This window comes from Epinephelus moara, chromosome 10, assembly GCF_006386435.1.
Source record: "Epinephelus moara isolate mb chromosome 10, YSFRI_EMoa_1.0, whole genome shotgun sequence".
NCBI classification, from domain to species: domain Eukaryota; kingdom Metazoa; phylum Chordata; class Actinopteri; order Perciformes; family Serranidae; genus Epinephelus; species Epinephelus moara.
Window position 1 is genome coordinate 17,570,822 of NC_065515.1, and position 23,979 is coordinate 17,594,800.

A 23,979-nucleotide genomic window follows, 5' to 3' on the forward strand; every position below is an offset into this window, starting at 1 on the left:
TTATAATTTCACTCAGGCCAAGTATGCAGGGCTGACATAGACAGAGGAAAATGTTGCTGATGGTGGTTGCTTTAGTCACGTTATCTATCCCTGGATAACTAAATCTAGTTCTAGTCTAGTTCACAGACAGCTGTAGGGGCAGGCCAGTGGACTGAAGGAGCGGAGGACAGTAAAGGCCATTTTCAAATAGTTCGAGCAGAACAAGATTTGTGAGGTTCCTACAGATTAGGGAGCAAATGGGAAGCATGTTGTTGATCTAAACAACACGAAGTGGAGGAGGTGTCGGGGTCCAAGTCAGGGCATGTATCATGGCTGAGGCAGAATAGGAAGCATTATCTGGCCTCCCTGTGTAACTGATAGCACTGAGCTATATTTATCCTGGTCCAGAAAGACACGTCAGAGCGCCCCATGTGTACGTACCAACCAAGGAGACAGTGTGCTGTGTTCAGTCAAAAACAGACCCTCCCCTCCCAATCAACTGTCTGTCCATGTGTGTCAGGGGTCACATATCACCCAGCCATCTTGTAAAAACGTGATGATTTCACGGTAGAGGAACTTTATTGGGACTATCAGTTGTGAGAGGCAGCATCCCTTTCTGTTGTGTGTTTGTTGCATTACGTGGAATTACCTCCCAAGAACACGCACTTGTAACCGGATCCTCTAACATACATACTGTATACGTTTAATTCCAAAGCTTCACATACCTATCTAATGAAAAGTATGTTGATATTCATAGCATGACTCAGTAAATGTCACCTTAAATGGTTGATTGCATTTTTCAAATGAACTACAGCAAACATTACAGGGCCCTGACACACCAAGCTGTCAATGTTGGGCTGCTGGTCAGCGTCTGTTGCCCTAGTTTTTCCCCACACAGTTCGCACTAGTCGGCCCTGGTCAGCTCTTTTTCGGCCAATTTAGCATGTTGAATCTGCGTCAGAGATGGCAGTCATTTAAGAAATCACTCTGATAGGCAGTTCAGCTCAGCGCATGAGAAGAGAAACAGAAGTTAGGAAAGCAAACAACCAGCTAAAGCCAAGAGGGCAAGATCCAAACAAACTTGTTGTATTAGGTAAGATTATTTTTTTAGTCATTGAGCTCTCATTGTGTTACTATTCGCTTCACCTTTCAACATTGGGTTGTGCTGTCAATGTACTAACCATAAACTGTATAAACGTCGCTACCAAGACGTCAGCCATTGATTTGTGGACTCCCGTTTTGGAGCATAGAGTTAGGCATTTTGGTCGTCACCATCAGTTTGTTTGGAGCCACAAATGACCATATTTGGGCGAGAGGCTGGAGCTGTGGAGGAGCGAGGGGTGGATCTCACTGAGAAGCCAAGGACACTATCAACAGACAGCTTCCCACCCCTAATTAGGCATTATAAAAAAGTTGTCATGAGCTATAGAGATCAAACCATTTTCTATACCAGGCTGTACAATGTTGATTTCTGCTGCACAGTTCGGCATTTCAACGTCGTCAGGTTTTGGCACTTCTATGTTGGCTTCATTTTTCAGCCCTGGAGGGTACCACTTAGTGCTAACTGGCTAACTAGCGTCTTGAATCCCTCCTGACAGTCTTTCGTTTTTTTTCTATTTTTTAATGATGATTAAAGACTACTGCCACCTGCTGGTATGGAGATATTTCCTCTCACACAGGTAGTTTGCCATTGACTGTAGTATTTGTGTTGTGTTTAGGTGTAACTTTTTCGCTGAGACACAGGTGACATGAGGCGATACAACAATTGGCCTTCATTGCCACTAGTTGAGGTATGAAATATGATGTCATGATTTCACATGACCTCTTCACAGTCTACCAGCTGTGGTTTCTGCTCGTTTACAGTCACCTATTGTACATTTTGAATATTGCGACATGCACAGAGGTTCAGCTTCACTCACCTCCACCAAATTAATCATGTGCAGGAGGAACTCGTGGGCGTCTTGTTGTCTGTTGGAGGAAAACTCTGGGTGTCCCCTGCTGACCAGGGCCTTCAACATCCGGGGAGAGACGCCCCTCTGCTGGTGCTGCAATGACAACATTTGGGCGTCACACACACTGACATGCGTGCATGACCACTGACCTGTCTCAAAAGGAAGTATAAGACAAGCAGTAGACCAGCGTGCAATATCACAGACACAAACTGAACGCAGCTTTGGTGGCCTGCCAGTACCAGGCTCTGTACAGGAAAATTCCCAGTGAATCCAGTATGAAGAGCTGTGTTCTTTATAGCTTCAGTAGAGAGAGTTGATTTTATATCCTGCGAAGATATTCTGAAGAGTGAATGGCACTCAGCTTGTGGTGCTCAAAGTGCCAAAAAAATACATTTAAAAAACAACAGCATTATCTTCTTCCAGAAATCATGACCCGCTTATGCAAGATAATCCACAGATGTTGTCGTGAGCAGTTTAATGCAGGAACTATTTTCTTTATTGACTTTCTTCTGAGCTACAGCCACCAACTGTATCGCAGAAGGAGGTGTGCATCTACTGCTAGCTCACCTAGCACTCTGAGCTAGCTAATGTTACATCTCAGCCTAGGAGGATGCCAATAATGTTTACATGTCTAACTGTCATGAGCATGAGCTTCTCATCCATGAGTAGATGCACAGATCCCTCTGTGCAATGATACAGTTGGCAGGTGAAGTTCAGTAAAAAGAAAATAGTTCTGACATGAAACTACTCCAACAAGCTCTGTGGATTATCTTAGTAAGCGGGTCATGATTTCTGGAGAGAGACATTGCCTTTGAGTTTTTCAGATGTATCTTTTGAGCACCAAAAGCTGAGTGTCATCTAGTTCCATTACAATCGATAGAAGGAAGACATCTCTACGGACAATATCTTGAACACTCAAAACAATCTAGTCTATATATATGTGTGTATATATATATATATATATATATAGACTATATTATCGGTCAGAATGATCCTTAAAGGAATGAAAACTGGAAGATTATTGTTGGTTGAACAAATGTTTTATTACTATAATTGAAACCATTTTGTTAATGGAAGTGTGTGTAAAAGGTCGTCCCCTTTGAAATAATTAAAATAAAGTTGAGGTTCTCCATCCAATTAGCGGTATCGTAGATAAGCGATTGTATGATAACTTTCATATCATGATATACCTTGAAACTGGTATATCGCTGCACCCTCGTGGTACTAACCCTCTCACAACTTTCCACCAGAACGCAAGTGAGCATACTTTCCAAAATGTTGAACTATTCCTTTAAATTCACTATTTCTTTTATTTTACCCAGTATACACCAACTAAACATCTTCATAATCAATTCATTATAAATTAATCCCATGTGGAGACATCCCTACACCCCTGTCACACCTCTAGCCAGTGTATCACATACAATTCCTACAAGGTTAGTAAACTTAAAAAGGCATTTCACTGTAAATAGTTTCAATAAGTGATATTTCCTTAGTACAGACTGACCACAGCATGCCAACCCAAGCCTTTTCCCAGCTGTCAATAAGTACCCAAACTTGACCCCACCATCACATGTGTAGGAAGTGCAGGATCATAGCTCTGCCCTATCAATTACTGAAAAGAAGCCTGAGGCTTACAGACATGGTGCTGGGCCCCATTATTGTTTAATGGCTTTCCTCTCCTAATTTCCCGGCAGCTGTGTACTATGTGGTTGAAAAGGCAATGATTTCATATCTCGTGCATTCAAATTAGTACAGCAAAACACACAAAGAAATACCCTACTGAATCAACCCAACTGTTAGAGGACTTGACAGATTGCAGGAAGCACTCATAATGAAGGCAATCATTATGCACAGCTAGTATTTGTGACTAAATTAAGCAGTGTTGTGGGGGAAATTAAAAGCAAAACACTGGGTTAGAGCTGCACCGGGAGCTGTGTTCATAAACAATTTGAGTTGCACATTTGGGACCGCAGCCCCGGACTATTTTCAGACTAAAGGAAAAAGGTCAAAGCACAAGAAAACCTGACAGTGTATCTCAAAATCATGTCTTCATGTTGTTTCGATCAACATCTCTCCAGCTGTCGCAATCACACAGAAGCTCAGGTGTATTAATAACACAGATTATGCTGCCTTATGAAAGTTGTTTCATGTTTAAATTGGGAAAACATCAAACTGGCAAGCTGAGACTCTTTCCTCTTGACAACCCTAACAGTTTGGACATGAAATGAAAAAGACTCACTTTGCTACCACTCAGTATTAACATGCTTCTGTCAGTTTGGGAGCTGCACATACCCAGTTTAATACCTTGTATTCTTCTTTCATCACCTGTTCAATGAGCTCAGATTTCATGGGTGGTTTGGAGTACTGGCCTGAGAGGAGTCCGTGTCCCACTTTAGCCCTGTCGGACAAAAACGAAAGGTATAAACAGGACAACATAAGGTCAGTCTGTCAGTTTAGTGTGGGTGTGGGTCTATACTAGACAGAGAAAGACATTTCAAAACCATCAGACAGTCTACCTGGGGCCTGAGGGACTAACTTGTTCACCCCGGCTCGTAGAAAGCTGGCTCCAATTTAAACTCAGCTCTGTTACCATGGTACCAAACCTTTCAGGAATATATATTTTTTCTATTCTCCGTCTCTTCCTAAATCCTTCAGATTCACAGACATACAAATCTAATCTCTGTCTTATTTGTGAACAGTATATTTTATGACACAAACCTTTGTTCCCTACACCTTATAGACGTTATAAAATGCTCCAGTTATTGCTACTTTTTGGAAATTTGTGAATGATTCTTTACCAGATCTGACTGGGTTGAGACAAAAAACATTTCATCACAAATACCACATACCATACCACACATAAACTGTAGGGGGCAGTGGCTCAACCCATTCCTGTACAATCAGTTTCATCAGTATCTCTTTCCTCAACAGCTAATATTAAGATTCATTTGGTCTCATGTTGTTTTACACATGCTAAGAAATGTATATCTGAGCATTGAGTTGTTTCAAGCAGTAACATCCTCCCAAGGCTGAAACAGTGAATATAAACACAGAAGTCTGTATCAGTCTATGATGATTCAAGATTTTATCTTAATTAAACTTTATCTTCACAGAAGAGCCTCACTGAGATTTAAAAAAAAATATTTTCAATAGTTTCCTGGCCAAGACTGGCATTTTATGCATAAAGTAATCCAAAATGTATTCAGCAAAAATAAACAAATACAATAAATAAGACTAATCTGTAACAGTAGGAGTAAGCAAACACTTAAAGGTCCAGTGTGGAGGATTTAGTGGCATCTAGTGGTGAAATTGCAGAAGTGAAAATTCTTCCATCCGCCAAATAATTGACCCTTTGCTAAGTCCCGCCCCCAGACACAGACTGGCCAGTCATGACGTCGTATCAGGCCGGCTCAGACCAGGGTCCGACAACAACACAGCTGTGCTCCATTGACTCTAATGCAATCGTTTCAGATTTCCTTCATTTTCAGGCTGGTTTTGTGGATTTGGAGCTAAATGTTGTGCCTGGGGCACGTCGTGTATTAATGATACTCGTTACCTGGAGAGGTTGGAAAAAGATATACGTCTCTTACCTCTTCCAAAACCAAAATCAAACCCTGAAAAGTGTAGGGTTTGCTAGCTAGCTACTGAAGATAGAGCCTACTGAATGTATTCACATGCTGCTACATCGCTGTCCAATGAAAAAAACACGTATCTCCACTTTTGACGATTTTGAATTTCTACGCGCTTTGATGGACACTTCTGACACCCAATGGAGATATGTGTTGAATAGATGATGTAATAAAACGTCTATCCATTGGTCATTTGGATACCCAACACGAACAGTTGCTAGGGAATATTATGGACACTCCATGCACTGTAGAAAGTCAAAATTGTCAAAAGTGGAGATATGTGTTTTTCATCGGACAGCGACAATTGCTTTTTAATGATTATAACAGTGACAAAAAGACCGACCCCGCTGTACAGGAAGCAGTGAAGGGAAGCGGGGAAACTTTGCTGATATTCAACCAGTTCTGTGTCGTCGCACTGTGCAGATGAACGTTGTTTGACTTCCCCCGGAGATCCCTACCTGTCCAGCGGCACAGGTCCGGGTGCTGGCAGCAGCACGGGGCGAAGCCAAACACCGTTCATCTGTACACACTGCAATGCCACACAGCTGGTTCAATATCAGCAAAGTTCCCTTTATATTCATTGTCTAGTGTGGCGATCAGCAGTGATGTGGTGGTTCACTTTTACACTGTGATCTGTAGCCTATAGTTCGGCTTTAGCTTCTAACTATCTTTGTCTTTTTAACGTGTTGTAGGATATATCCTTCAAACACATGTCTTTTTAACGTGTTGTAGGATATATCCTTCAAACACAGACTGTAGACCCCTCTGTCTGCTTCTTTCTGGAATCACTGTTTCATTTTCCAAAAATATGATAATATTTCTTAAGGGAGTGCAGTTAGTTACAGTGTGGGCTCCATGCTTACTGCGACAGCTTGTCCTTTCATACGCATCCGGAAAGAGTTCTACAGGAATCTTCTCCTCAACGCTCTTATTTATGTAGAGGTAAATACAGAGTAATATTTTCAGTTAATTAGGATAATCCTACCTGTCCAAGAAAAAGTCAAATTTATTTAACGCTTTGCCTTCAATGTTTTTAAGAGAGGGGTCATGTTTAATCAGTCCAGGCTCGACACATTTGGAGACACAGATTCTCTTTCTGAATGGCCTGGTTTTTGTTGACAGGGTGTAAAGTACGAGCAGTGGTGGGAATAAACATGTTTATCTGGCATTGTGCCTCAGAATATGAAACATTTGTTGCTTCACATACAGTATCTGATATTTGTCACCTGCCTGGCTAACATTCTGCTTTCATCATGACCACAGCACCTGACTGGACTCTTGCAACACACTGGCTTATATGACAAGTATTTTCCAGAAGATGCAGAAAAAAGGCTTTCACCCCACTGAATATGCATTTATTATCTTAATGAAGTGTCACTGACAAAACTTTGCCTCTTATAAAACAGCAGAGTAATCATAAAGATACAAATTTGAAGTTAGTAACTCATAACGAAACCTTAGCCATTTTTCAACCACAGCAGCAACTGAAAAACACCTTCACTTGTTTTGCGTATCTTAACACTGCATTATGTAACACTGGAGTCACTTACATTTGTGTGGCGAAGTCCTGGCTGGGGTCGAGAGGTGAATAGTCAAATATCCTCTGAAGATTACCCACATACCTAAAGATCAAAATACATGTCACACGCTCACCTCAGATGGAGTACATGGTTACATCACAAAGACACAAGACCACTGGAAACACACAAGTTGGCACGATGAAGACACTAACACCATCTGCTGGGGGCCATATCAGTTATTTAAATAACCAAAGACGTTTCCAGAGAAGTATTACTATTACATGTATACCTAATCCTGAGCTAGACAATCAACAAACAAACATAATTATAGATTACCATCAGTAATTACAAGCAGTATTGCAAAAGAAACTACAAAAGCGGGTCATATTATAAAGTCCTTCATCTCCATGTGAGTTTGTTTAAAATGGCGACTCCAGTTTATCAGTGACTGGCATACTTTGTAAAATTGTCTGGCCTACTGAACCTCTTGTTAGGCATCTCTCGTGCTTAGAAACTCACTTACCAAAATGCCGGTTTCAAGATCTGTTCAGTAGCTCACAAATGCTGCTATACCTGCCAGTAAATCTAATATCTGTAAAAATATTTTATTCATTTATGTATGCTGTGTTTAGAGCATTTTTTTCCACCTCTTATTGTTACAGTACTGAAGGTTCAAAGGCACAGGGCCTGATCTTACCTGACACAAAGCAGCGCACAGCTAGCAACTGTCATTGCTAGTTTCAGACTCAGTTGTCATTTTCATGGCCAGCCAGCACCCATGTTGTTAAGTAGCACTTGTACCCATCTGTGCACCCATGGGCGTGCAGGTCTTAAAATGAGGTGTGGTCTGTTGCATTGTTGGCGAACTGCTATTTTGAGGGAGCAGCAAGAGATTATGCCATTGACCAGTAAAAACCTGGTCTACTGTCAGAGTGCTGCCATATTTTCCTGCTATTTAAAGGACAGACTTTGTTCTGTGGGAGACGTACACATTAATCTATTAGTCTAATTAGTCTATTAGTTAAGTACAACTTCGCTTTTCCTAGGGCAAGAGCATCCCCATTAAGAGGGACGCTGTGCGCAGTTATGCACGAGGAGCAGCGTAACTTTACTGATTATTTTAGAAGCTAAATGTTTAGTTTCAAGTTTATAATTAGGCTGCAGTTTTTAGTTTTGCTGCTTAAATGTCCCACGGTATTTGCAGTGACATTACTGCTCTTACTGCATTACTCTCAGCAAAAAAACGCTTCTCCAATATGCCGAATGCGCCATGTAAATATCAATGTAGCAGCTGCAGGAGCACCTGTCAATCTGATTGGTTAAATTCATGTTATGCCCAAAACAAACCTATGATTAATTAAGGGACTTAATGCAACCCCTCTACACCTTGTGCCTTACTTTGTGCCCAGACTATGCTCCGTTTAACTATCAAAAGTGGTGTTGGACATGCCCTAAATGCACTTGCTCTGTGCACTTTGGACCACACACTGTAGAGTGTTTAATAGGGCCCATGGTGTTCAGTATTGTAGAGTTGAGACATTAAAACACCCAATGAAATCACTCCTTAAACATGGCCTATTTATGCTCTGATATAGGCGCTACAATATACTGTGTATGAATAATGTAAAAAATAGTCTGCATGTTAAATAATTTAGATGAAAACATATTCTTGCTAACTGTGCGTACTCACATCCTCTGGAAGTCAGGGATGCTGAAGAGGACCTGCATCACTGTGCCGAAGTAGCAGCTGTTGCCCAGGTTTTTGATGCCTGTGTAACCAGAGCCAAACACCGCTTTCAGCTTCATGCCCGACTCCTGGATCACCTCCCATTCACTGACCCGCGGCCGGGCATTATTGTCTGTGTGGTGGCCATTCTCTGTCTGAAGGGAAACAAAGAGAGCTGTGTAAAACCTTCACTGTGGAAGCCTCACATTTTGGTTTTTGTTTGTTTGTTCACAGCTCAGACAACTTACTCTTTTCTGCATCTGTAGCATGTCTATTCCAAAGTGTGACAAGTGATCTGATATGTGGGGGTCCAACACAGCCTCCTCCTCCTCAAATGAGTAGACATCTGAAACCAAAGGATAAGTTACATCACTAAAATAGACCTGTTTTTTTTTCGTAGACACAAATTTTCTGGTAAAACTTTGCCAAAAGACAATTTAAAGGACACTGACTAACTGACTAACACTACTTAATAACTCAGATTGTGGATTCAACAGTTCAGATAACTACGTTGGGTGTCTCAGACCTGCTCCGTCTGGAGTGATGGTGTCCAGTTTGACAGCCAAGGGGTATTTGGTCTCTTTGTAGTGCTCCAGAGCGTGACCGTTTCCTCCACTCCCATCAAAGAACCACTTCCCACAGTACACGGCTCCATCTGTCAGGTTCATCCACAGGTTTTCTCTCATCTCGCACTTCTGACACTTCCAGCCACTGATAGAGAAAGACACAGAGACTCTTGTTTCTGTTGTGTTGCTTTTATTTTCATGTGAAGACTCACAGAATGATTTAAAAACTGCACTTTGCTCACAAGCAGGTGGAAAAGTGATTGGATTTATATTTTGAATATTAACAGTCTGGATAAACAAGGCAAAGAGCAGGAGACACAGTAATGCAGTCGTGTAACTGGCTGCACAAATGCAACCACTGCTGTCTAGAAATGTAATTAAGTCCTGCTTTATAAATGATGCAGTGGTTTCCTACCTGGGTGGGATCCTGACCCCATTATCCAGCTGTCTGAGGCTCCTGGCATGTCTGGACACCTGGATCTCCTCCTCCCAGGATTCAGGCTCCTGCTTCTTGTAGGCTGATGGTGCGTTGAGCACTGCGTCACAGGCGATGGTCACCTGAGCATCACAGAAATCAAGCAGAGACAGAATGAACTTCTGGAAGTGGAGTTCACCTCGAAAATCAAAAATACATATTTTTCCTCTTACCTGTAGTGCTGTTTATCAGTCTGGATTGTTCTGGTGTGAGTTGCAGAGTGTTAAAATATTCTACCTTCTCGAATATAATGTAACTAGATGACACTCGGCTTGTGCTACTCAAAGTGTCTCTCCCCAGAAATCATGACCCAGTTACTCAAAATAATCCACAGACGCTGTTTCGAGCAGTTTTATGTAGGAACTATTTCCTGTCTACCAAATAACACCTGCCAATCATTTCACCGTGCAGACGGAAGCGTGCATCTCCTACTAGATCACCTAGCACCAATGAGATAGTTAACGCTCAGCTGAGGAGGACGCCATTAATATTTGCGAGTCTCTCGTCCATGACTAGACACGTTTTCCTCTGCGCAATGATACAGTTGGCAGGTGTAGATTGGTAGAAAGAAAATAGTTCCTACATGAAACTGCTCACAACAAGGTTTTGAGGTCTACGGCTGATATCGCCAACACACTGCAACTCGCACCAAAACATCTAGATTAATAAACAGCACTACAGCTAAAAGGAAAAATAAGTATTCTTAAATTTTGGGGTGAACTGTCCCTTTAAATGCAAGTCATGAATAACAGTAGAAAGAAAGGACAATAGCGCAGGAATGCAAGATCTATGCAAGACATTGTGAAGCTGCGCCACATAAAGTGATGGATCCAGCAGAGGAAGACAGGGTGTCTCTATGCGCAGAAACAAAGTGTGCAGAACAAACTGAAATTAGGATAGGTGGTCAGCACTCACAACATTTAATGATACATGCGTAAAATAATTTGAAAAATTAAACCCCATGACATGCCAACACAAAACCTCATTCACTGTAGAATCTCATACTCAAAAAAAACAACAACAAATTAAAACAGGAGTAAAATGTCTTCTCTGGACTCCAGACAAGAAAAGAAATACAAAGCTAAAAGCAACACCTGCACAGTGTGTGTATCCAGTGGTTCCCCATAATATTCACTTGGCAGAGAGCAGCTTATAAGAACAGCAAAACCTTCCACAAAAATACATCTAAATGGAAACTTTTAAATAAACTAACAGCGACTAGAGGTTCGAAATTGGAAATATATTATATTCTCGAGTGCCAAGTTAAAAATTTGTGACAATCAAATTAAAATGAATGGATTCAGACTTTGCAGCTCTTTAACAGGATGTCTACAGGCATAACCAAGGGCACTGTGGTGCAGTTGTTAGCACTGTCGTTTCACAGCAAGAGGGTTCCTGGTTTGAACCCAGGAAGGGGCCCTTCTGTGTGGAGTTTGCATGTTCTCGCCGTTTCAGCGTAGGTTTTCTCTGGGTACTCCGGCTTCCTCCCACAGTCCAAAGACATGCAGGTTGATTGGTGACTCTAAATTGTTCATAGGTGTGAATGTGAGTGTGAATGGTTGTCTGTCTCTATGTGTCAGCCCTGTGATAGTCTGGCGACCTGTCCAAGGTGTACCCTGCCTCTTGCCCAATGTCAGCTGGGATAGGCTCCAGCCTCCCCGCGACCCCGAACAGAATAAGCGGTTACGGAAAATCAATGAATCAATTATATATATGTTTGTGTGTCACACAAATGTTTATGTACTTCCAAGTAAACACACTAATGTCAGTTCAAAATGAACAGTAAGGAAAAATGGAACAAAAAAACCCCAACAATTTGGCTTTTAAAGGCCTTATATTAAGAAAACTTATCTTAAGACATTTTAAGACTTTTCAAGGACCTGTAGACACCCTGTTTAAAACAAGAACGATCAAGCTGTCTGTTCAGTGACAAGGGAACCACTGAGCGCACCCTCTCCCACCAACATGCATGGAAACACACAAGAGCCCGTGCAGCGCCGACTCACTGACCAGAGCGGGTAACTCCTCAATATTTGGTAAGGGGATCTCGAAGTGGTCTGGAAAAATGACGAGCTTGGCCTCGTCTTCATATTCATAGTCCTCACCGTTAAAATCACGGTTTAGCTCTAAATCTACAGGGGAGGAAGTAAACATTGAGAAAGTGTTATTCTGTGTTCTGCTCCTTTGTGCTCTTGAGTGTGAGGTCTGATCTTATTTTATGTTCCTGCTTCGTTCCCTCAGTCAGGACCATAATAGTCTAGAGACGCAGTGAGTACAAACAGATGAATCCTTGAACAAGAAAACCACCAACATCTTTTTTTACAGCAGTGACAGGATGACTTCATACGACGCTGATGACTCTTTTGCTCCGACACAATTTATGCAGAGCTATATTTAGCTGTTTATCACACACTCTGATCACCAGCAACTTATGGAGTTACTAAGGAGAATAGAGCATGGCTCAAATCCCTGACATTTGTCTGTGCAGCTATGGCATCTCATTTCATTACTGATTACAATCACGGCTGCAGCTAACAATTATTCTCCTTATTGATTAATCTGCTTGGTATTTTTTTAAATAATCATTTGGTGTATTATTGTCAGTATGTAGAGAAAATGTCCACCACACTTTCCTAAAGCCCAGGATGACATCTTATTTTGTCCAACCAACAGTGTCATACCCAAAGAGCAGATTTTTGTGTTATATGTTGTATTTGTTGCATTTTAATGGGTTTCGATTGGTTGCTACCCATCTCAGTGGGACTTCCTGGCTAAATAAAGGTAGTAATACATACAATAATTGATGAATCCTTTTAGTCAGCTAGTTTTCAGGTTCTTCTGTTTTATATCTTTGGCTTTTGAACTGCTCGTCCTACAAAACCAGGCGTTTAAAGACATCACTCTTGGTTATCGGAGCCTTTGATGGATATTTTTCACAATTTTCAATTATTTCTGTCGACCAAACAATGAATCAATGAATCAAGAAAACTGTCTGCAGATTAATCAATGATGAAAATGATTAGTTTCGGCCCTAGTTTAATATCAATTATGACAAAGAGAGGCATTAAATCCTCACAATGAAGATATTTTCTGTCCATCAGCTAACTGATTAATCAACTAATCATTTCATTTCTCATCTAAATGATATCAAACTGAGGTGAGACTCCTCTCTTAAATCACTCAGTCATCTGTGCTCCACTCCACAGCTTAAAGTCGTGTCATGACTCATGTGAAACAGGATCATAGGTTATCCCTGTCATTGTTATTGTGCCCACCGGCTTCATGGTAACGGCTGACGTTACCAGCTAGAGGCTTGATTAGATCACTGGACTGGTATGGAGATGATGGCGGATACATACATGCCCGCTATCACCTCAAAGATCCAAAATGGACGACAGCAAGCAGCGTCTGACTGCCAGCCAGACGCTGAGGGTTGACCTAATGTACAGCACTCATCAAAAGGCAAAGGATGGTTAAGTCTATTAAACTCCGAACAATAATGAAACAGAAACATCAATTACACAGAGGGTGAGTGGAAGGAATTCCTCCCCCACCAGGCTAGTCGCGAGGGAGGAGGAGGAGGAGGGTGAGGGACACCTGGTCCCCTCTGAGCAGCGTCATAACTTCAGTGGAAGTGTGTCAGGGAGGTTGACAGGTGGTGGCAGCTGAGAGGCCAACGAACAACCAGCCCCTCCCCGCGCCGAGGAGGAGGAGGGGAGCAGACCGGGCTTTGATTTAGAACAGTTACCAACCACATATACAAATAAATGGGCTATATTTGGAGCACAGGAGGAGGAGGAGAGGTCTCATCATGGGAAATATCTGACGCTTTGGGTAAAGGCCGGCTGGAGGGGCAGCTGACGGGTCACCACAGTGTAACAAACAATAACACCTGCTAGTAACAGAGGGGGTTCTCTGAGCATCGAGAGGGGTTTCTGAACAAACAAATCACATTTACTTCACGACCGAAACACCAGGTTTAGTCCAGCCTGTACCTAGTAGTGGACAGTGACTGAGTTTACATTAAAAATATGAGGTGCTTAAATGTTTATTTTATGCTACTTTATACCTCTACTCCACTACATTTCTGTACAGTTTCCTCCACTACATTTATCTGACAGCTACAATTAATGTTTACATTTCAAATTAAAATTTTACATTTAGTTTCCCATCTGAACGACTATTTAGGTTAAATAATTTTAAAGAGGCCCAAAAACCTGAAACTTTCCAATATTTACCCACAAAAATAGACAATTAAAGTTTAAAAAATGAGCAACAATTTATGCACCAATACTTCTTTTGGGCTCTGTTACTTAATTGACACCCCCTTAGATTTACAACATTACAATGCTACTTACACATCGATGCATCAGTATTAACAATCTAATAATGTAATAACAATCTAATAATGTAATATATCACAATATATCAGTCACAGGGGACATTTATCTGCCTAATGAGTACTTTTACTTTTGATACTTTGAGTGCATTTTACTCATAATACTTCTGTGTTTTATTTAAAGGTCCAGTGTGTAGGATTTAGTGGCATCTAGTGGTGAGATTGCAGAACTGAAACTATTTCCGTGTGCCAGGCGTGTAGGAGAACTTTAGGGACCAACGTGTTAACACAAAAACACTAAAATGTGAAAACACAAGTGGCCCTATCTAGAGCCAGTGTTGGATACGTCCCTTCTGGGCTACTGTAGAACAACATGGCAGACTCCATGGAAGAGGATCCGCTCATATGTGGATATAAAGCAGTTCATTCTAAGGTAACAAAAATTCAATGATTTTTATTTTCAGGTGATTATAAACTAATGAAGACATAGTGGTGCATTTTATCTCCCATGTCTGCCAGTAGATGTCCATAAATCCTGCACACTGGCCCTTTAATTAATACTCTGAATACAGGATTGTCACTTGCGACGGAGTATTTTTACATAGTGACAAACGATCTGAGTACGTCTTCCACCACTGCCTCTGACTTACCTAGAAACACTTTTCCATTTCTTCGTCTGGGGATGGCGCCTCCTGCAGCTCCTGTGGCTTTCTGTGGGAAACAGGAAGGAAGAGATTAAATCGGATCAAAGAAGCCTCGTCAAATTAAAACACGTCTGATGATTCTCTTTGTGGAAAAAAAAACTTTAATGCTCGGCTGTGGCAGCAGGTCCAGATGGTTGTCATTTTGTTTGAAATGGATGCTGGATGTTCCACTTGCCAGGTCAGGTTACAAGGCGAGGGGAAAACCCCTTCCACGGTGTGGTCAAAATTAAAGAATGATGAATGAAACCGCTTCAGTTGCACAGTTTGATATGTAGACTTGGACAGATACAGTTTACACTACATCATGTGTTTGGGCCTGTCTTTGCCTGCAGAGTGTGAAATCATCTTTCTCTTTTTCTCCACGACATATGTCCAGAGTGGTAAGAAACTAAAATTAACTTTAACAGACTGGTAGATAAACACTTTGAGTCTGCCAATAACGTTTGCAGCCCTGATACATGGATCAATCAACAAACAAAAAACACTTGGGTAAAATTGTTTTTCTGCCAAATGACTGGCTGGCAGCAAAACAACCCAGTGCCACCGACTGGTTTCCTATTTATCCCATCTGGTCCAGGTGTATGGAATAACATTTAAGTCAATATCAAGTAGAAAAAAAAAAGATTAATAAATAAATATGCCTATGAAATAAAATTTAAAATAAATAAATGAGTGACAAATATATATAGATTTAATTAAAAAAGGACATTTTAAAGGACTACAGTCACCTGAAATAAATAAATGTGGATTCAGGAAATAGAAGTCCCCTGAAATAAATATGTAGTCCTTTAAAAGTAATGGAAAAAAGTAAAGTAATCCTTTAAAAATATTTATTTATTTTTATTTATTTAATTATTAAACTACACTGACTACTTTTTATGTATACATTTCCATTTATTTATATATTTAATGCCAGATGTATTAATTTCTGGACTTATTTTATTGGCATATTTATCCATTTCTACATTTATTTATTTATAGATTTATTTATTTAATATTGGTCTAGATGGCATTCAGTTCAGGTGACTGCTTCCCGTTCACTCAGCAGGGAGGAGAAGGAGGACACGGTGTGGCAGACAGAGAGAAAGACAGAGAATGCTGACACACTCGCGACCAAGTGGACTCATGGGGAAAAAAACAGCAGACACAGGAGCCTGCAGAATGTGAGCAGCTGTTTCAGGCCAGATCCAGGCATGGAAATAGCAGCTCTTTACAAAGCAGAGCTTATCTGAGGGCAATTAGAGCCAGTAGGAAAACACGGCTGCAGCTCAGGCCTTTGTTGTTCACCATCGACTTTTGAAAAGAGAGGCTTGTTTGAGTTCATGTGTGACTTTTTTTTTACCACAAAGGAAAAGCAAGAGTGTTTTTTAAAATACACAGGGATGGACAAAATAATAAAAACGCCTTACAGTATAATGCAATCCAATGCAACACCACTTCAAACTTCAGAAGTTACCATAGAGTTGTACCAGTGGCTCTCTGGTTCACACATCTAACAATCTATGAAAATATTTGTTGCAGGGTTGTTGTTTTGGATCGCATTATGATCCGTCTGTTATATAAAACCTTCAGTTGTGTATTCAGTATGATGCTATTATTTGGATTTCAGAAGTAACTTTGACAAGGCTGTGACACTTTATGTCATGGGTGTGTAATTTCCAAAAGTTTGTGGACTTTTTATGGAAGATTCTTGACAGAATTGTCAGTTTAAACCCAGGTCATTTATTATTGGAATATTTATTCTCTCTATATATTGAATTGTACGCTTGCCTGTCTACAAATTTCATATTTTCGCACGTTTATTATAAGACTCTCTAGGTTTCACTGGAAATTAATAGTTAATCAATTAAATAGAAGTGCATCAAATGAGTACTATCTCTCCACATAATTAATACCAAATTACCACTTTCTTTCTGGGAAAATCCACAGGATACAGTACTATCAGAAAACAGAACGGTCAGAGGTTAAAGATGTGATATGGGGGGTACAGACGGACACAGAGAGCTGAAAACATATCAAGTGTTCGCCACAAACACTCAGACAGGCCTCGGTCTGAAGGTCAGTCAGGTCCAGTGAAAAAGTCCATATTTTCATCTTTCTTTAATTAAATGTCAATGACCGAGCATTTCAGCTTCAAGAATACGCAGGGCGGACGATGTAATTCAACCACTGATGTTCCAAATAACAGCATCATGATATCAGCGATTAGGGTCACTCAGTATACCTTTTAATCTCACACTGCTTTCAGTGCTGCAAACCTCTGCAGCATCAGTTATCATGGTGTGAGTTTAGCCTGTAATCCTGACGGCGTTAATGACATGATCAGCTTACTGAAATACAAATAGTGGTAAAATAGTGCTTATTTCAATAGAGACTGCCTCCTATTAGACATTTATAAGCAGTTAATGGTTCATAACACACTATACTGTAGTTCTAAGCATCTTTAAGGACATTTTGTGTGTTTATTAATGTACTAAAATTGATTTGTCAACTATTACAACCTCTATGAAAACATATTTTTTCAATGTTTATATCTACATTATTATTTTTATCTGTTTATACATCAGCTTCCTCTTATGGGTGCACACAGGAGGAGTTATAGTTGGCCTGTGGCCCTTTGCTGCATGTCATCCCCTCTCTCTCTCTCCCTTTCACGCCTACCTGTCCTGTCCAATAAAGGCAAAATTTAAAAAAAATAAATAAATAAAAATGTCTATATGCTGCTTATAAATGTAGGTTAAAGTAAATTATAACCAATGTCTGAAATCCACCTTGCTACTTTCCCACGTTATGAGACTCTCAATCTATGTATGTATGAATATTGAATGAAGTATGAATTAAATAAATGATTACAAACTAAAATAGATCAAATTTAATATTATTTGTACGCAACCAAGATCTGTCTGTAGCTGGGAGAAATTTGCATCATCATTGAAACAAAGTTTGCTGTCAGTACATGTTTAAGATGAGCCATTGCCATAGTTAATGCGCTCAGAATGGTTCTGTTTTATTTATTATCTTTATTAATATTACTCCTAACTTGTTCTCTTTTTCATTATGTTAAGGTAACAAATATCCATAGTATCAGGATAAAGTGTAAATCTTAGAGGGGAGGTTTCGCTGTAAGCCTTTTGGGTTTTTTTTACCTCTCATCTGCACAATCAATGCTATGTTTGTTGTTGTATATTTTTGTTTTTAGCACTTCCTTTATGCTAATAAACTACACTAAGCTTAACATTTGAGGACTAAAAATCAGTAACACACTATAAATACACCACAGGAGTAAAACGTACCTCTTTGACATGTCGTTTGAGGTGCATGTAAACGCTCTGTCCTGTTTTGCGATAATGTCTCTCCACATGTTCCCGTCCGAAGCCCAGGAATGTGTTCATACACACATACAGGCCTCCCTCTGACTCCTGCAGACCAAAACAAACAGTAGCTATGAACACGTCAACACAACAAGAAGTGCACTTTACACAGGAAACCTATCCAACCAAATTCTTGGTCCTCCTGAATCGATGTCCTCTATCTTTATATTGCCTAATTTCAGAGGAGATGGGATCTAACACTCAGATGAAAGGCACAATTTTAGCTTTATTTAAAGTGGGCAAGAACAGTTCAGTAAAAGCAGATGAACTTTGTGACAAAAACTATTTAGCATCAGTTAAATTGTGGCGCTCTGTACTTTGGCCTCACTACCTCACACAAAAATGTAACACAACATGCACAGCGAAAATGCAAGTAGGAGAGATGTGCCAATGATTCTGCAAGCACATTTTCAAAAGGGCTTTCTTGCTCAAACAGTCTTTTTCTCGCACTTTGTCAACAAGCCAAAAATCTGTTCCAGCACTCTCGCACAGAAAAAAAAATCTCACTTTAATCGAGAAAAAGGCTGCTGCTGAAAATTCCTGTTTCTTACTGTAAACGCACAGAGTCAAAGACACCTTATACATGTTATTTTAGCCAAAGAATGTCTAAAAATTTGGATTAATATCTGATATTTTGTTTCATACAAGCAATCTGATAGATCAATTGTGCTGCTGCTGCTGTTGTTTCGACTAAAGAATACAAGCATCCTGTTACATACAGTGACATTAAAATTCATTTCATTGACAAAGTAGTGCCTCGCTGAACACCTGCATGTTTAAAAACACAGTAACCTTATTCCTCATAAAACTGCTGATGAGTGCCTGTGGACTGAGGCCCATGCATTTCACACCTTGGATTGACTTACTGTATCTGAAACTTGTTACAGGATACAAAGGTATGATCATTTTGTCTGCATGTGACTAGCGGCTCACATTTAAAGTGTTTTAAAATACAAATACAGTAGGCCCTCCTCCGGGGGTTTTCGTTTTTCTGACAGAAGCAAACAACCTCCTGCACTTTCACATGTAAACTGTCAGAGGCAAAATCCATCAAGAATAAGTCTTTTCAAAACTAACCTAAATCTGCAATCAGTGTGGGCCTTATAAACCCCTGTGAAAACCTTTAAGTGGCCCAGAGTGACATATGAGCTTCAACAGTGCAAGGACAAAAATAAACCAGTCCTCGGGCCAACATGATGAACTCCAGACAGCTGAGTCACCTTTAAAAACGGTTTCAGTCGAGAAAACAGGTTTTTATGTTGTATGTCGCCTAGAAAGTGATGAGAGCCAAAAACCCAGACTTTCTTTCTGTCACATGTCTTTATAACTGTGTCAAATCTGTACATTCTCACATTCACACATTTTTAAAAAATGTTAAAATCAAAATATTTGATGTTTTGACGCAATATCAGTAATGCCTTAATCACATAAGAAACAGAAAACATACAAAATATATGTGCATCACAATGTGGGTCATGAGATTTTCTATGAACTCTCTAGTGACACAGTAACATCAAAACATGCTACAAACGTACTTTAAGTCAATCTACCAGTATCACAGTACTACCAGGGATAGCATGAGTTTTTGCTTAGTCATTGTAAACTCACAACTGGACACAATTTTGGAAGCAGGAGGCGTCTTAAACATTTAACTGTACATCACACCATGAATTGATTGCTGTAGACTCATAAGGCTAAACAGCACAATTAAGATAAAAAAATATCACTATAAATTCACTGTAGTGACCATACAGGCATAAAAATGAAAATATTGTAGTAATATTTAGGGATGCATGATATATATGTATTTATTTTTAAAAAAATCAGCATAGCGAAAGACTAAAATATTGCATGATGTTGAGATTTGTGGAGTATCTGTACAGAAAGTCACACCATAAATTGATTGCTGTAGACTATTAAGGCTAAACAACACTATAAACTCACTGTAGTGACCATACAGGCATAAAGATGAAAATATTGTCGTAATATTAGGGCTGCACAATATGTTTGTTTTTTCTGTATCGCAAAAACAAATCACGAAAGACAAACGTTGCACGACGTTGGGAGTAACTTTAAAGAGAGTTTTTTTTTCTCATTTGTAGCCTATGTTTATTTTTTGGTGCCTTTTGTGTTTAATGCTCAATTTGTTCCATAAAAAATGTTGGAAATAATTTCATTTCTTTTTTTTTCTTTGAATTTGTTGTATTTTAGCAGCATAGGCTGCTGAAAGCAGCAAAAACACAGAACTGAGTACTTTACCTTATTGTACGTTATTTATCGTGATTAATATCATTATCGCGATATTCAGCAACGTATCTCATCATATCCTGCAGTCCTTGACAAACTACTGACAGTTTCGATTCAAATTTTAGGCAGAATATAAATTAAAAAACACCAAAAATGTGGCTTTAAAAGGCAAAATTGAGTACTTTAATCTCTTATTTATCGCGGTTGATATTGTTATCACGATAATCAGCAACGTTATCGCGTATCTCATCATATCGTGCAGTCCTTGACAAACTACTGACAGTTTTAAGTCAAATTTTTGGCAGACCATAAATTAAAAACACCAAAAATGTGGCTTTAAAAGGCAGAATTGAGTACTCTAGTGTCTTATTTATTTCGATTAATATCGTTATCGTGATATTTAGCAACACTGTCAAGTATCTTCTCATATTGTGCAGCCCTAGACAAACTACTGACAGTGTCAAGTCATATTTTAGGCAGAATATAAATTTAAAACACCAAAAATTTGACTTTAAAAGGCAGAATTGAGTACTTTAATGTCTTATTTATCGTGCTTAATATCATTATCAAGATATTTAGCAACGGTACTATGTATCTCCTCATATCATGCAACCCTAGACAAACTACTGACAATTTCAAGTCAAATTTTAGACGGAATATAAATTAAAAACACCAAAAAATGTGGCTTTAAAAAGGCAGAATTGAGTACTCTAGTGTCTTATTTATCGCAATTAATATCATTATTGCGATATTCAGCAATGTTGTTGCATATCTCATCATATCGTGCAGTTTCTTGACAAACTATTGACAGTTTCAAGTCGAAATTTGGGCAGAATATAAATTAAAAACACTATAAAGGTGGCTGTAAAAGGCAGAATTTAGTACTTTAATGTCTTACTTATCGCAATTAATATCATTATCGCGATATTCAGCAACGTTATTGTGTATCTCATCATATGGTGCAGTCCTTGACAAACTACTGACAGTTTCAAGTTAAATTTTAGGCAGAATATAAATTAAAAACACCATAAAGGTGGCTGTAAACTCTCTAACACACAGAACTGCTGTATCATACAGCACAGCTCCACCCTGACAGGGCTGCTGAAGCTTTTGAAATTAATTCACAGCTGAGGGCAGGTGTGTGTTTTAGCGCGTGGTCGGAGCGGTAATGTGGCCTGAGCTGCACCGTCTACCTCTTCCTGCACAAAGGGAAACCCCTCCATCCCTCTCTCCTCTGATGTAAACAACATTTAATTATTTATTTCTGTCAGGTTCACAGGGGAAGGTGGCCATGGAGACACACACACACACACACACACACACACACACACACACACACACACACATTACAGCGGGTTCACGTGTGTTGTTTAGCCCGGCCAAGTCAGACTGTCAGTCCGCCTGCGACGCACATTGATCCCCCTCCTCTGTCTCCACAAACAACCGTCTCCTGTCTCAGTGTGTGCGTGTGGACACTTACGGGAGAGTCGAAGGAAAAGGCGCACTCGCTCTTGAAAACCCTGTCTCCAGTCCTGGGCACTCTGATGGTGGGCATGTATGGGACCAGCAGCTCTCCGAGGTCTGCAGCCATCTTCGCATTCCTGCTTCTCGCACCACAGTGCAGCGGAGCCACCGGAGCAGCGCTGTCAGAGGAGAGGATGCTATTTTTAAAGCACTCCGTCTCTACATTCCTCCGGCCAGGGGGATGTGACGCTGAAAAACATAAAAATAAAATGACAGAGGGGTGGAGGCTGGCTGGCTGCTACACTGGCGGCAGAGCTAAAAGCATGGAGGAGGCTAATGTTGTTCTTTTGGCTGTATTTTTTTCCCTCCTTGCATAGAGATTTGACCTGCGCAGATATTACATTGTTAGTGTTGACTGTGGTGACGCTTTCAGCACGGGGATGTTTTACCAGAAGGGCCCCTCCCACCTCTGAGGATGATTCATAAAGCCGCCCACACTTACTACAGCATGTTTCCCTCTCCAGGATGGAGGAGAAGCATGCATATCAGGTGCATTTTCATTTTAATTGCTACTCCTTTACATATCCTACAAGCCCAACAAAACACTCCATCAATCTGTATTAATCTGCAGTAGCTTTAGTTGATAAAATTATCAACTATTTTTAAAAAATCCTCCATTTCTCAGTAAAATTTGGCATTTATAATAACTAAATAGTGGAAGTCACACTTAAAAAGAGACACAACAAAATGTTAATATCCTGCAGCTTATAAATAAAGGTCCTTTGTCCATCAGACGACAATCATCCTGTCTGCACAGCTCTGCCACCTGCTGGACACTCTCATGAAGTGCAAAGCATATTAGCCAAGGGCGTACATTTCATTTCAACATTGGGGGGGGGGACATATGAGGGGTGACTCAAAAGTTTTGAGCTTCAAGGAAACAAAACAAGATGCGGATTTTTCAGTGCTTTTATTTTTCAACATAATCAATTCAATTTAATTTTCAATTCAATTTTATTCATAAAGCTGAATCACAAATCACACAGCACAGGACATCCCTCTGTCTTTGGACCCTCACAGCGGATAAGGAAAAACTCCCCCCCAAAAAATGGGGGAAAAAACAGTAGAAACCTCAGGAAGAGCAACTGAGGAGGGATCCCTCTTCCAGGACGGACAGACGTGCAATAGATGTCGTACAGAACAGATCAGCATAATAAATTTACAGTAATCCGTATGACACATAAAGAGAGACAGAGAGAGATGCAGGGCAAACAGTGATGATAATAGCTACATGTAACATTAATTCTAGTAACAATATTATAATAATGATTGTGGTAGAATATGTTGTAAGTATATATATTATGATAGTATATGTATGTGACAATAATAATCATCTGTGTAAAATAACAGTAGAAGTGTGACTAATAATAGTAAAGCCGAGCTAGCGATATGCAGTAATAGGACAGTGATGTTAGCAAATGAAGAAGAACCAACTTTTCAGAAACGAAGGAGAGAGAGAGCGAGAGAGAGAAGGAGAGAATGGGCTTGGTGTGTTATAGGAGGTCCCCCGGCAGACTAGGCCTATGTCAGCCTAACTATAAGCTTTATCAAAAAGAAAAGTCTTAAGTCTAGTCTTAAATGTGGAGACCGTGTCTGCCTCAAGGGCAACACACTTGCTCTAGCACTTGCTGAAGCACCTTCATCCCAGTGGGAAAGAGCTTTTCAGGTTGGGACCCGAGACACACTCTCCCTGCCCCGCTTGAATTCTTGTACCCAGCGTCTGACTGTGGCATGTGAAGGGGCATTGTCAGTGTAAAGTACTGAGCATATCTTGGTGGATTTCAGATGGTGACATTCCTTTGAGATGAAGATATTTGATCACAGCACGATACTTTTTTTGTTTTCTCCTTATTTTCAACAACATAATCACTGTAATATATCCAGAGTGGAATGTCCTTATAAATATTGGGATTTTTGGAGTAACATTAAAGAGAGTTTTTACTC

General features: G+C 40.0%; 2 protein-coding genes across 4 annotated transcripts in view; both read right to left on the reverse strand.

Annotated features, from left to right (window-relative positions):
• usp13 (ubiquitin specific peptidase 13) overlaps positions 1 to 22,355 on the reverse strand; it is a 52,759-nt gene extending 30,404 nt beyond the window's left edge. The window contains exons 1-11 of one of the 3 annotated variants that reach the window (XM_050055193.1): positions 21,992 to 22,355; positions 18,187 to 18,312; positions 14,840 to 14,900; positions 11,861 to 11,982; positions 9,791 to 9,933; positions 9,336 to 9,520; positions 9,058 to 9,155; positions 8,774 to 8,964; positions 7,114 to 7,185; positions 4,260 to 4,332; positions 1,899 to 2,024 (exon numbers count right to left, since the gene is read on the reverse strand). In XM_050055193.1, the coding sequence (XP_049911150.1) occupies positions 1,899 to 2,024; positions 4,260 to 4,332; positions 7,114 to 7,185; positions 8,774 to 8,964; positions 9,058 to 9,155; positions 9,336 to 9,520; positions 9,791 to 9,933; positions 11,861 to 11,982; positions 14,840 to 14,900; positions 18,187 to 18,312; positions 21,992 to 22,102 (1,308 nt within the window). In that variant the 5' untranslated portion in view covers positions 22,103 to 22,355. Of the gene's footprint in view, positions 1 to 1,898; positions 2,025 to 4,226; positions 4,333 to 7,113; positions 7,186 to 8,773; positions 8,965 to 9,057; positions 9,156 to 9,335; positions 9,521 to 9,790; positions 9,934 to 11,860; positions 11,983 to 14,839; positions 14,901 to 18,186; positions 18,313 to 21,991 lie in introns of all 3 variants that reach the window. The other 2 variants (XM_050055192.1, XM_050055190.1) reach the window with 2 other exon arrangements.
• LOC126396901 (tubulin polyglutamylase TTLL7-like) overlaps positions 22,195 to 23,979 on the reverse strand; it is a 21,523-nt gene continuing 19,738 nt past the window's right edge. The window contains exon 8 of the mRNA XM_050055272.1: positions 22,195 to 22,224. Within this exon, the coding sequence (XP_049911229.1) occupies positions 22,195 to 22,224 (30 nt within the window). The remainder of the gene's footprint in view (positions 22,225 to 23,979) is intronic.